This window comes from Alosa pseudoharengus, unplaced genomic scaffold, assembly GCF_046254945.1.
Source record: "Alosa pseudoharengus isolate Yale_2024_CS ecotype anadromous, Long Island Sound unplaced genomic scaffold, YU_APseudo_1.1 YU_APseudo_1.1_scf_20, whole genome shotgun sequence".
Classification (NCBI taxonomy): Eukaryota; Metazoa; Chordata; class Actinopteri; order Clupeiformes; family Clupeidae; genus Alosa; species Alosa pseudoharengus.
The window spans coordinates 11,512,145-11,526,054 of record NW_027468664.1 but is presented as its reverse complement, the minus strand read 5'-3'; the positions used below and the strand labels follow the sequence as shown (position 1 = coordinate 11,526,054).

At 47.2% G+C, this 13,910-nt stretch overlaps 1 protein-coding gene across 1 annotated transcript in view; it reads right to left on the bottom strand.

Annotated features, from left to right (window-relative positions):
- Positions 1–13,910, bottom strand: part of LOC143136086 (xylosyl- and glucuronyltransferase LARGE1-like) — a 62,609-nt gene that overhangs the window by 15,756 nt on the left and 32,943 nt on the right. The window contains exons 6-8 of the mRNA XM_076296572.1: positions 12,168–12,291; positions 11,772–11,943; positions 262–366 (exon numbers count right to left, since the gene is read on the bottom strand). Coding sequence (XP_076152687.1) covers positions 262–366; positions 11,772–11,943; positions 12,168–12,291 — 401 coding nt within the window. The remainder of the gene's footprint in view (positions 1–261; positions 367–11,771; positions 11,944–12,167; positions 12,292–13,910) is intronic.

Genomic DNA, 13,910 nt, shown 5'->3' with positions numbered 1-13,910 from the left:
AGGGGCTTTAAACAATCCCACCAAACCGCCTGCTGCACACACACACAACACACACACACTGTGACAAAAAACAAAGGCTTGGCTCTTAAGGAAATGTTCTTCAGCACTCGTATCTGTCTACTTTTATTGAATCCACAGTATTTTGAAGTAAACACACAGACACACATTCTTCACAGTGCATAATTGTTTCATGCTGCAAACCAAAATATATGCACTGCCTGCGCTCCATGATCAAGTTGGTGATGACCGCTGCAGACTGACCTGTGTTGAAGCCTCTGCCCAGTGCCAGCCATGGCCGATGGTTCTTCCACAGGTTCCCCAGGTACCAGTCACTCTGGTTCTCCACCAGACCCAGAACCTGCTGCCCTGCAGGGGACAAACACACACACACACACACACACACACACAAGTTAAGGAACACTGATAGAGACAAACAACAGGGGCGTATAAGATACATTTAAAACCAGAGAGGGTGATGAAACAAATCACATTAGAAGGGAAAAGGAAAGAAACCTTCAGACTAAAACAGAGCCTGTCTGATGTAAGCAGGGGACAATATAGATGGAACATTTCACATGTGCGTGTGTGTGTTTGTGTTTGTGTGTGTGTGTGTGTATGTGTGTGTGTGTGCTAGATCCAGCTGATAAACCACAAGCAGAAAAGACCAAATCTAGTTCACTTCATAAAGTCAACCTCCTCTCCACGAGGTCTTAAATGACTGGAGATGGAATTATTGCCTTTCGTATCACAAGTCACGAGACAAATACCAAACACCACCAACACAAAACAATACACTGCTCCGTTCGATCAAAGTGCAGCCAACCAATACAGTTTAAATACAGCAGCAGGGGCAGTGCAAAAAAGAGCTAAATCAATATGAATGTCTAACACAGTTTAACAGACACAAGGCACTGTAAAATATAACAATATTAAAACACATGAGCAGTAAATCATAAAACTACCTTCACAATCTAGTACAAAATAAAAATCTTACAAACTGCCGTCAAAAGAGAAATGACCCCCAGAAGTTTATATAAAGTATCATCAAAGAGTCTATTCTACTTTTGACAGTTTCATAATTTGAAAACGTAAAGTTTAACTCAAAGGGACTCAAAGTGCTAAATACCGGAATTTTCCTTTAAGGGAGTATCTACACTGTGTGACTGTCCAAGCCATTGTTGAGTGGTTGAGAGGGGAGAAAAGGCCTTCTGAAGGACCTTTGCACTTTCTTTGAACCAGACTGGAACAGATCCCATGCGAAGAAAAACCTCTCGGCCTGCTAAACAGCTTATTGAAGGAGGCCTCCATTGAGAAGGAAATTCAGTTCACCAAGCTTGGTTTCTATTTAGGAGTTTTTATGGCCGTCCCTTTTCGTTTCCTTTCAGATTGAATGTTTCAGCGCGTTTAAATCAGTGCCGCTCTCTGCGGAGGTGCTCTGTGACCTGATGTTAATTGGTTTGAAACTTCAGACTTTTTTTTTTTAAATTGATCACGCAAACAGAGCGGAAGGTTGAACAGGATGACTGATGCTGTGGAAGCTCAATGTCAGCGTTCGTTCAGCTGTTGCAGCTGTCAGCATGTTTGAGTTTCTTCAACTTTCCAAAACTATTCCAACTTCTCCAAAGAAAACAAGGTAATAGCTCAATAGCGCTTGCTGCACTCAAAGCGTCGGAGGTGAATGGATGAGGTTATCCAAAAGCTTTGAAAGGTGCAATGTTTTTTCTCTCACTCTCTCTCATTTCTTCTTTCTTATGTCTCTATAAAAAAGCTTCAATTTTCCACTTTTCTACATGTACAAATGCACTCTACGTACTTAATTTTCTTTGTTCCTATTTGTTTCTATGTTTTTTAAGGTTATCTAACACATACTTACTTTTCTGTGTCCTTAAATTATATCTTTCTCTTTTTTTTACTTTAACTTTCTTCAAGTTCTTTTATGTTATTACAATTGTCATCTGGATGGCCAGGCCAGTGCATATGAATTGTGCAATATATACATATATACTCTCTTTCTCACCCCCCCCCGCCCCCCTCTCAAACACACAAGCGTGCACGCACACACACACACACACACTCACACACACACACACACTGCTCACTGCTGTAGAATGGTCAAAGCCATCATTCCATCATTCATTCCAAACAAATGCAAACCATGCTCATGTAACAGAAGAGCCGCCCCTGCTGTGCAGTCTGGACAAACACAAACGTGGCGCCTCTTTTGGCCGTCGGTATTCTCTGGTCTCTCTTGGCGACCACCTCGTCGGTATTCTCTGGTCTCTCTTGGCGACCGCCTCGACAGTATTCTCTGGCCGCGCCTGATCCGGCACGCTCATTGAGGCTGGCTGTGGATGGCATTCAGAGAGACAGACTTGCGTAGTCGGGCTACCCGCAACACCGATGCCATGGAGCCCGATCAGCTCTTTGTGAAGTCCACTCTCATTCATCCTCCTCGGTCTTGAAATGGGGCTAGACGAGTTTGTGTGTGTGTGTGTGTGTGGGGGGGGGGGGGGGGGTGGGGGTGAGTCATGGCCCCCCTCACGTGTGTTTGTGTGTGTGTGAGAGACTGGGAGTGAGTGAGTGAGTGTGTGTGTGTGTGTGTGTGTGTGAGCAAGTGGGAGTGAGTAAATGTGTGTGTGTGTGTGTGTGTGTGAAAGAAAGAAAGAAGAGAGACACACACACTAGTGTATTTAAGCTGAGGTATAATATCTTCCGCCCTGTTCAGAAATGTGAAACTGCCACTGTGGGAGAGTTAGGTCACACAGAGGACACCATAATACCACATTACCAGACTCTGCCTAACAGGCGCTTTGAGACACACTCACACTCACACACACACACACACACACACACACACACACACACACACACACACACACACACACACACACACACTCACACACAGCATCGATTCCCCTGGTGGGCCGATGCCAAGCATTTGAAAAGGGTTCTTGTAATACAAATACAGAAACACATGGTGTAACAGGTGAAGACCAAAGATCAGGCCAGCACCTATTGACAGGCCCGATCTCTCGGGCAGGTCAGAGTGGCATCCCTCTCAAACTGATCTATAGGTTCAGGGTCTGGGCTTCAATGGTCCATCAGAGTCCCATACATCAGGCTCTTAGCAGGCCGTCAGCTTGAGTGGGGGACTGCACTGAACTGACATCATGTTGTCTGCTATCAGGCACCACTTGTGCAGAGCGGGTACAGTCTCCACAAACACTTGTTTATTTAGTCAGTCAGAGACAAGAGCGGAGGCCTATCCCACAATGCCTCACTCACAGCACAGCACGGATCCCCCTAAAGTCCCCCTCTTACTCTCTTTATCTCACTCACTCTGCCATCTCCACTTGTTGTTTACTGCACAACCCCCCCCCACCTTGATCTCACACTCTCCTTGTCTTTCTATCCATCTCGTTTTAAATTTTGCTCTATGTCTCTGTCTTCATCTCTCTCTTTATCCCTCGCTCTCCCCCTCTACTTCTCTCTCCACAAAGTCTTACATTATTGATCTCCTCGGCTACTCTGGACCCTGTGGCAGATACCATTGCATATCTGTTCTAACACACTCAAAATCTCATCCCCCTTGTACACACGCGCGCGCGCGTGCACACACACACACACACACACACACACACACACACACACACACACACACACACACACACACACACACACACACACACACACACACACACACACACACACACACACACACACACACACACACACACACACACACACACACACACACACACACACACACACACACACACACACACACACACACACACACACACACACACACACGTCTCCGACCCGACATCAGCGAGAAATCTCATGCTCTCTTGCAGACATGTTAAAAGATCCCGTCTATATATAGAGCCATCCAACCGAGATACGTCCACTCACCCCCCCAATCCAACCCCCCCCCCCCCTCCTCCCTCCCTACCTCAAATCTCAGGGCCCACAATAAATAGCGGAAACCAAAACACAATTTTATTGTCTGGACACAGTCTGCACCTGGGCCCACATTTCTCAGGCCCTGTGAGAGCAAAAGTTGGAAGTTGAGAAGCAGCCGGCGTTGAAAAGTTGAGAAGCATCCTCGGAGTCATCAGTTTACCGGAGGACGCTTAAGGGGGGAGGGGGACGGTTCAGCCACCATAAAAACCTGCTGGTGCGTCCACTATCTCACCTGGGGAGGGGTGATAAGGGCTCCCCGTTTCTTTTACGGCGCAAAGCCGTAAAAGCGTAATGACTGAAACTGTGCTTTACAAATACTTTGGGAGGTGCCACAGGCTGGGTGAGTTATTCACAGGCTTGGTGGTCATTCAAGAGTGCATGGGAGGAAAGTGGCCATAGATCCAAAATGTGTGAACAGTAATCTACCAGATCACTGCGGCAAGACATAGCGCTATCTCGGTAATTAGAAAGTCACATCTACACTGCATTAGATTAGATTGAAATGACATATATGATGCACAGCAAGCACCAGCTCTGTTGGACACAACCTCTTCATGCACTGATGGATAAAATCAATTATTTGAGGTGATAGAAAAGGAAGGAAAAGGAAAAGAAAAGGGACCAGGGGAAATTAAAGAGGAGGAGGAGAGGAGAGCAGGAGAAGAGGATGAGAAGAGGAGAGGAGGAGAGGAGGAGAGGAGAGCAGGAGAGAAGAGGAGAGGAGGAGAGGAGGAGGAGAGGAGAGCAGGAGAAGAGGATGAGAAGAGGAGAGGAGGAGGAGAGGAGAGCAGGAGAAGAGGAGGAGAAGAGGAGAGGAGGAGGAGAGGAGAGCAGGAGAAGAGGATGAGAAGAGGAGGAGAGGAGGAGGAGGAGAGGAGAGCAGGAGAAGAGGAGGAGAAGAGGAGAGGAGGAGGAGAGGAGAGCAGGAGAAGAGGATGAGAAGAGGAGGAGAGGAGGAGAGCAGGAGAAGAGGATGAGAAGAGGAGAAGAGGAGAGGAGGAGGAGGAATGTGTGAGAAGAGGAGAAGAGGAGGAGGAGAAGAGGAGAGGAGGAGGAGGAATGTGTGAGAAGAGGAGAAGAGGAGATGAGAAGGAGAGGAGAGCAGGAGAAGAGGATGAGAAGAGGAGAAGAGGAAAGGAGGAGGAGAGGAGAGCAGGAGAAGAGGATGAGAAGAGGAGAGGAGGAGGAGAGGAGGAGAGGAGAGCAGGAGAAGAGAATGATAGGAGGAGAAGAGGAGAGGAGAGCAGGAGAAGAGGATGAGAAGAGGAGGAGAGGAGGAGAGGAGAGCAGGAGAAGAGGAGGAGAAGAGGAGAGGAGGAGGAGAGGAGAGCAGGAGAAGAGGATGAGAAGAGGAGGAGGAGGAGATGAGAGCAGGAGAAGAGGATGAGAAGAGGAGAAGAGAAGAGGAGGAGGAGGAATGTGTGAGAAGAGGAGAAGAGGAGAGTAGGAGGAGAGGAGAGCAGGAGAAGAGGATGAGAAGAGGAGAAGAGGAGAGGAGGAGGAGAGGAGAGCAGGAGAAGAGGATGAGAAGAGGAGAAGAGGAGAGGAGGAGAAGAGGAGAGAGGACAGGGCTGCTGTGCAAATGGTCGGAGGGCATGGTGCCCTATTCTATATCTATGTGACTGGCAGTTTGGAGTTTTAACACTACATTAAACTACAGTAAGTGGACACGGAGGGGGTGGGAGAGAAAGAGAGACAGAGGAGAGAGTGAAAGAAAGAGGGAGAGAGAAAGAGAAAGAGGGAGAGAGAAAGAGAGAAGAGGGGGAATGTGTAAGTAAACTTCTGCGCAGCCATGATAAACTCCCGTTGACCACGACCCTCCTTCAACATGCCCACATGTTTTGCACACTCCTGGAATTCAGCCAAGGACTCACAGAGTCATCATACTCGGAGGTGCGAAACACAGACACGGATAGGGACACAGACACACACACACACACACACACACACACACACACACACACACACACACACGGACACAGACACAGACACACACACTCTCTCTTCTCTTCTTATCTACCCCACCACCCACACACTTTCACGGTGACTGCACTAAAAGCCGACGCCTAGAGACAGCACCCAGGACCAGAGCCAGGAGAAAGATCGTGGGAGGAGAGGTGAGAAGAGAGGAGGAGGAGGAGGAGGAAAAGAGATGATGAGGATGAGGAGTAGGATGAGAAGGAAAGAGGACACGGGGGTTATGATTAAGGGAAGGTAGGGGATTCAAAGGAGACACCGCAGGTAAGATTGCAGCGGCATATCAATCATTCGCTCCACGCTGGCGCCAGTAGGGTAGGTGACGGGGAGGTGACGGAGGCCCTGTGGTGGATGCTGTGTGGAGCAGAGGGCAAAGCAGGGCTCAGGATGCAGCGTGGGGGTGGAGGAAGGAGAAGCACTCTCCTGTACTACTAAAGCAGTCTGCCTCTGGTGTGACACAGACAGAATTCCCACCTGCCCATCCATTTCAAACTCCTGCTACATTTAAATATTGAGTGTTCCAATTACAGGAGTATACTACTTGTAAAACTAAAAAATATTACGGTCTACTTTCCAAGCAAACATTTATCACTGCATATTTTGAACACTAAATCGAACCCTAACCCAGACTCAAAGAACATCATCTGCAAGTACAAATGCAAGACGTCTATTGATCTTAAACTTGACAAACTTAGGTACAGACTGGTCAAACTTTCTCCAATGCCACACTGATGATGCAGGCACTTTGCCACTCTGAAATGTTCCAGCTCCTGCGTTCCAACACCTGAGGCAGTAGGGATGTCCGTCCATACAAAAAAATCCCACTCTCTCTCACACACACTTCTTGGGTAGCCAGTGTGCATCGGCCACAAAGTGCCTGATGGCACCATGATTCACAACACTACTCTGTGGCCAGGCAGAGTCTGTTAAAATGTGTCCTCCACAAACTTTTCTGTTTTTTTTCCTTATCTTTTTTTCCCCTCTCCCACACTCTCACACACACACACACACACACACACACACACACACACACACACACACACACACACACACACACACACACACACACACACACACCTCGGCGAGTAGCACTTTAACATTCAGCACCCCACAGTCACCTCCAGCCCTACTGACAGTGGTGCTAAAACTTTGATGGGCTGAGAGCTACAACTGGGAGATGGTCGGTAAGGTTTACATCCACAAGCTGATGACCGAGTCTATCTCTCTCCCTCACCCCGTCTCGGGCTCGTCCTCCAAGACCCGCTGCTGCCCATTAATCAGGTCAGTGTTGTGTGTGTGTAGAGAGAGAGTGTGTGTGTGTCTGGGTGTGTGTAGGAGGGTGTGTGTGTGTGAGTGGGGGGGGGGGTTGTAGATAGATAGAATAATGAAAAAGGAAAGGGAACAAAAAAGGAGGCAATGCTAACTCACTATACTGCTGTTTCCAGGGCCACCTGGTACCTTGGGTGCCTCTGTGTGTGTGTGTGTGTGTATGTGGGTTTGAATGTGTATAGTGGTGTAGCCGAGTTTAATAGGTGTGTCTGTGAGTGAATGTATATGCGTGAGTGTGTGGGTTGGGTTGTCATATCTCTTGTGTGTATGTGTGTGTGTGTGTGTGTGTGTGTGTGTGTGTGTGTGTGTATGTGCGTGTGTGTGTGTGTGAGAGAGAGAGAGAGACTTTGCATGTAGAGCAGCAACACAGCACCTCCCATCAGCCTGTGATGATGAACAAGGTCAACCCCATGCTGAGCTCCCTGCACCCTGACAGTGCTCCCCCCCAACCTACCATTTATTCATTCAACACATATTCTACACAATAACACACACTCAGCCTTTGCTTCCTCTCCTCCCATCTCTGTCTCTGTGTGTGTGTGTGTGTGTGTGTGTGTGTGTGTGTGTGTGTGTGTGTGTGTGTGTGTGTGTGTGTGTGTGTGTGTGTGTGTGTGTGTGTGTGTGTGTGTGTGTGAGAGAGAGAGAGAGAGAGAGAGAGAGAGAGAAAGAAAGAGAGAGAATCCCACACACCCCCCACTGACACTCGAGTCATTCAGAACAGGAGGTGGGTTGAGAGATGAACGGCGGTGTGCAAACAGGAAGTCACGCTCAAAGCTAATTACTTGCACTAACTGTCTCCCCTTGTGGCGTCGCACGCGTGTGCACAAACAAAGTCAAGACAAAATAAACAAAAGAGAAAACACAACAAAAAAAGACTAGAGACACGGGGCCTCCTCTCCTCTACTCACTGCTTTGTTTGATGGGGAACCACCCAGGGGGAATTGAGGGATAGAGGGAGAGGAGAGGAGGAGAGGAGAGGAGAGAGAGAGGAGTGGGGAGTATCCAAACCAGAAAAACAACACCCCCCCTAAACCGCCATAAGGTGATGTAGGAGAGGAGAAGAGGGAGATCAAGAGTGAAAGTGTGTGTGTGTGTGGGGGGTAGGGATGTAACGGTATAAAAAATTAATCTCACGGTTATAGTGACCAAAATTATCACGGTTTTCAGTATTATCACGGTATTTCTAAAAGTGTGTTTAATATGTTCAGAAAGCACTGATAGGCCTACACAAGCTGAAATAGTTTCAAAAAGTGTCCTGTTCACTTTTTTCTTGGTCATGTTTAATTGGCTATGTGCTTATAGCTTAACTTACCCTACCATAACTTGGAGTTTGCTATTTCTGTTATTTGGATCTAATGAGAGAGACCAAAGTAAGCGTTCAAAATAAAACTTTAGGCTACTGTATTCTCCTGATAACGTGAGTGGAATGGATTTAATGTGGACGTGAACATAAAAAGACGCAGAGTGGCTACATGATACACTGCACATTTTGCGGTGAAAATGTTCCGCCTTTTAAAATCAGGTGTAGCCTAATCCGAATCATAGTTAAAACCATCAATTAGACAAAAGAATCAGTAGGGTACCAGTTTTGTTTCATTGTACCAGGCCTTCTGTATGTCAAAATCAGGTTTGGATGAAGCTGGGAATCCACACCGCGGTAATCAACAGTGATAATCATGATATTTGAAATGAAAACGGTAACTGTTATCGTCAACATTTTTATCGCGGTTTACCATTATACCGGTAAGCGTTACATCCCTAGTGGGGGGGGACTTTTTCAGGAAATAACATTTCTGTCAGAGTGCTCAGAGAGTTTTTATCGAGCATCAGCATCAGTATCTGAATCAGTACAGCAAATTAATGAAATGAATTTAAAAGACCTCCCTGTCACTCTGAGATGATCTACTCAACATATTACCCTTTCCATCTCCATATTCCCTGTTCAAAACCCATGCATACGGAGAGTAACATACAAATTTATGCACAAACACGCATACAACACACACACACACACACACACACACACGAAATGAAGGGCAAAGGATGTGTTCGGATGGGAAAGGTTTCATCATCTCACTGCAGAGGTTTCAGCATTAAACCCGAAAGTAAACAAAAACAAGCCCAGACACAAACACATTATCGCTTGCCGAGAGTTGTTCCGCAGACGACGTCGTCTGCACCAGCACCAGCCCCAGCGCTCGCCTCCTGCGTCTCATGTTTGTGTGGGCTGCACTGCATGATGGGAACGGGGTAAACACTTAGATCAGTGTTTGAAAGGCAGACAGCAAGCAAGGGGCTCAGCAGGGGTCCGTCAGCAGTAAGCAACAGCAGAGTCTTGTTTGTGTGAGTGTGTGAGTGAATGAGTGTGTGTGTGTGTGTGTGTATGTATGTATGTATGTATGTGGTATGTGTTTCTGGATGTTTGTCTGAATGTTGGTCTGCATAAGCGCGTGTGTTTATGTGTGTGTGTGTGTGTGTGTGTGTGTGTGTGTGTGTGTGCACATGAAAATGTGAACGCCAGTGAGCATTTACAACCACAACAAAAAAACAAGCCCGAGCCTTTGAGCTACCGACAGCTCACAACACTTCAACTACGGCTGTTCTACTCTGCCCAACACTTTGAATTCCACCTGTCAAACCAGAGGGAGAGAAAGAGAGACAGAAAAAAGGAGTGTGTGTTATTCTTCCGATCTCATATGTTTCTAATGCTGGAAAAACAAACTGACCCGCTCAGCCATTTACATCTTTTCTTTTGGTAGAGACGCTTTTATCCTGAGTGATGCACAAGCATAGACCATAGAGCATAGACCATCGAGCATAGACCAGAGCATAGAGCATAGACCATTGAGCATAGACCATAGACTCTCACAATCTATGGTCTATGTTCAATGGTCTATGCTCAATTGTCTATGCTCAATGCTCCATGGTCTATGCTCTATGGTCTATGCTCTATGGTCTATGCTCTACAGTCTATGCATAGAGTATAGATAGAGCATAGACTGTAGACCATAGATCATAGAGCATAGATTATAGAGCACAGACTGTAGACTGTAGACCATAGAGCATCGAATGCGAGCGAGTGGTTGATAGAATGATTGAGGGCAAAGCTGCGTGTTGAGCAGGCTAATGGGGACTGCCTCTGGGTTCACCTTGAGGGAGGGAGGGAGAGCGTGAGGGCTGGGTGAGTGGGCGTGAGTGGCGAACAGTGGCAACCAGGCTCCTGAGGAATGATCTTCTAATTAAGATTGATCCAGTCCCCCGACCCAACACCCACCCATCCATCCATCCATCCAGCCAGCCAGTCGAGCCCCCACCACCCCCAGCCACGTGGGAAGCAGAGCGTGCTGGGACAGGGGCACTGATGAATCTACTGGGGGCCACCCCCGTCTTTTATTGGCTTGCACTCGTCATCACTCTGTCTCTCTCGTTCTCTCCTCTCTCACTCTCTCTCTACTCAAAGGCATAACAAAGCCACCTCATTCTCTTTCCACATCCCCCTGAATATTTCTTCCTGTTTGTCGGCGACGACTTCTCCTTCGCGCTTCTCTCTCTCTCTCTCTCTCTCTCTCTCTCTCTCTCTCTCTCTCTCTCTCTCTCTCTCTCTCCAGCCCCCCTGAAGACTTGCTCCCTTTTTCCCTCTCTCTCCTGCTGTTTGTTGTTGATAAAGAGCCAGTTATCACTCCGCCAATTTAATGCTCTTGCTGTGGACCTCTCAGTTCTCCCACAATGCAACACGGTGAGGGTGAGAGAGAGAGAGAGAGAAAGAGAGAGAGAGAGAGAGAGAGAGAGAGAGAGGCCATGCTGAGAGTAGCCTGTCACTACGAGTCACAGTCTGAGCCATAGGGCTGATGACAGGAGAAAAGGCCGACAACAACAGAAAAGGAACAGGGAGTTGGAAAGGCGCAAAGATGGGAGGGAAGAGGAAAAAAAGAAAAAAAAAGAGAGAGATGAGAGAAAGAGAAGAAAATGAGAAAGAGAGAGAGAAGACAAGGGAAGAGAAGAGAAGAAAACATTACAGAACAGTAATGCCTATCGTAGTGAAACAACAGATATTAATAGACACAGACCCCACACTACCTGATTGATTCGCTCTCATAACCGCGCTCGGCTGAATCAGAGGCATCAGCAAACGAGTCATGACAAAACACTTAGAGGAGGAAGCGGCACACTTGAAGACGCCTCAAAGGACTCTGCCACAGTTCTGAGGAAGCGAGTATAACTCATCCCCCAATTGACCCAAACGCTCGTTCTCTACGACTCCCTCCCTCGTCAAGCGAAGTAAGAGGTATGTGCTTGAGCAAATCCAATGAGAAGCCATTACACACAACTTGTTGTAAGCAAAACACTTTGCATTTCCTACCGGTATTTTTCAGAGCAGAGTTAAAGATCAATCTACTGTAATCAAGCTGACATGTGTTCTGAATGGTTAGTGTGATTTAAAAGCTATCTGTGCTACTGGTTGTTGTCATTCTGATTTGCCAGAGATGGAGAAAATGTACCTTTGAACTTGTGAAAGACGGCCCAAAGCTCGGCGATGTCGGTGGCGAAGGTGATGTCCGTGTCGAGCACGATGACCTGCTTGAGGTCTGAGGGCAGCGCTTTGGTCAGCACGAGCTTCATGAGCCCATAGATGCCCGAGTAGTGCTTGTTGGGGATCCAGGACACTTCAGACTGGAGTGGGAGGGAAAAAGAGGGATAGAGAGAGAGAGAGAGAGAGAGAGAGAGAGAAAGAGGGGAGAGAATGAGAGACAAAGAGGGAGAGAGAGAGAGAGAGAGAGAGTGAGACGGGGGGCTGAAGATCACGATAAATTCAAAGATATTCTTCACAACCATCTATGATTGTTTTTAATTTTCAATTCTACCCTACAGTGATCCCTCACAAAAACTGCCCTCACCTTCAGCTCATCGGCGTCGTAGAAGTCCACCCGCACAGCCGGCACCATCCAGGTGTGGAAGAGGGAGGCCAGGATGCGCTGGGCGATGGAGTCCGTGATGAAGTGGAAGTGCAGCGGGTTGCGCCTGTCACACGGGCAAACACACACGACAGGACATCAGTGGCTACTCTGGCTCTTTCCAGCATGGACACAAACACACAGCAAACGACAGGACATCAGTGGCTTCCAGAGCATCTGCCCTGGTTATTTCAAACATATGTATGCACATATGGTCACATGTTCTCACACATCCACTAGGTAGAGGTGGCATCTGCACCTTTCATCTGATCGTTTTGTTTCGCCTGGTGCGTAACTCCAAAATAAAGTTCAGTCAAGTAGTAGAAAGTAGAGACCACCCTCAGTGGCTCAAAGATGTTCAAAATTGTATTCCGAGTGCCGAACCAGCATTACAGGCCACGAGAAACAAAAATAGGCACGTTTCGGGCCTAGCACATCATCAGTGTCTCAATTTCGAAAAAGTTTACTTTCTACTACTCACACATCTACTCACACACAGAGTACTCAAAGGTATATGGTACAGGACAGGAAATCAGTGGCGTTCCTAGTTCACTAACAAATGTATGCAGTCATGTGACCTCACACAAACACACAAATTAAATTCTTGTTTTACAGCAAAACTGAGCTATTTTTTAACATTTTTTTTTAAAAGAAAATATCCGAAAGGCATGTGAGGCCGTCCTTGAAAACAGCTCAGCCTTCAGAGGGAAAAGAACACAGTGCGGGTACACTGAGGGCAAAGCAGGACAGGGGTTTTTGTCTCCCTTTTTAAACATTAAATTTTTCTATTTCCTGACCTGAAACAGCTTGAAATCCAGTTCTCTGGCCTTTGTGTGGTTGAGAAAGAACGAATATGAGAACGAATATGACAAAGCTGCTGTATAGAAGCTGTTCAAGCTCCGCAGGAAGAGGCACGTTAGTTATGTGCTGGAAAGGGTGAGCAGGCAGGTAATTACACTTTGAACGCCAGCTCGTCAATTAGAGGGGGGCATTCAGGGGGTTTGACAACACATGCAGAAGTGTGTAGTATTTATAGATATATATATAGTTTAATTCCATATCAACTGGTCCATTTGGGTGGAACATTCTTAATGTTATGGCCATACTTGTGGAAATTTCTATTGGAGACTTTTAACCATCTCAGGTAGTAGGCTGAAACTACCTTGGTATTATGGCCATATATTTGTGTTATCACACGCTCTATTTTGCTGATACATAATGCATGGGATGTGTGGTATTACAAAGATCACACCTTTCAAAGCAGCACTGTAGAAATGTAGATCTGCACATTTTCCCTTCCTTGATGTGCAGCGTTGTTGCCTGTAGGGCGTCCAAAACAAGCTGACAAAGATAAAAAGGAGGACTGTACGGCTGATATTGTACTGTAAACACCCACACTGCTGTCAGCAGTCAGCTCTCCACGGGGACAGAGAGCGATGACTCATCATGTTCTGACCCGTCCCCGAGCCAAACACAAGAGCCGCGGAGATGCGCTGTGTCACCTCCTCCTCCTCTTCCTCGTCCTCGGAACAAAGTGAAAGGAGTCGCAGCTCTTGTTCTTGCCGCGTTGCAACCACTTCTGGCAGTCACAAACCACAGAGGGCCCTGGACGCTCTCTTTAAAGTGCAATTAGCACTGCCGAGGGCCTGCCGTCTGCTCACAATGGCTCAGCACCCTGTCGTGCGC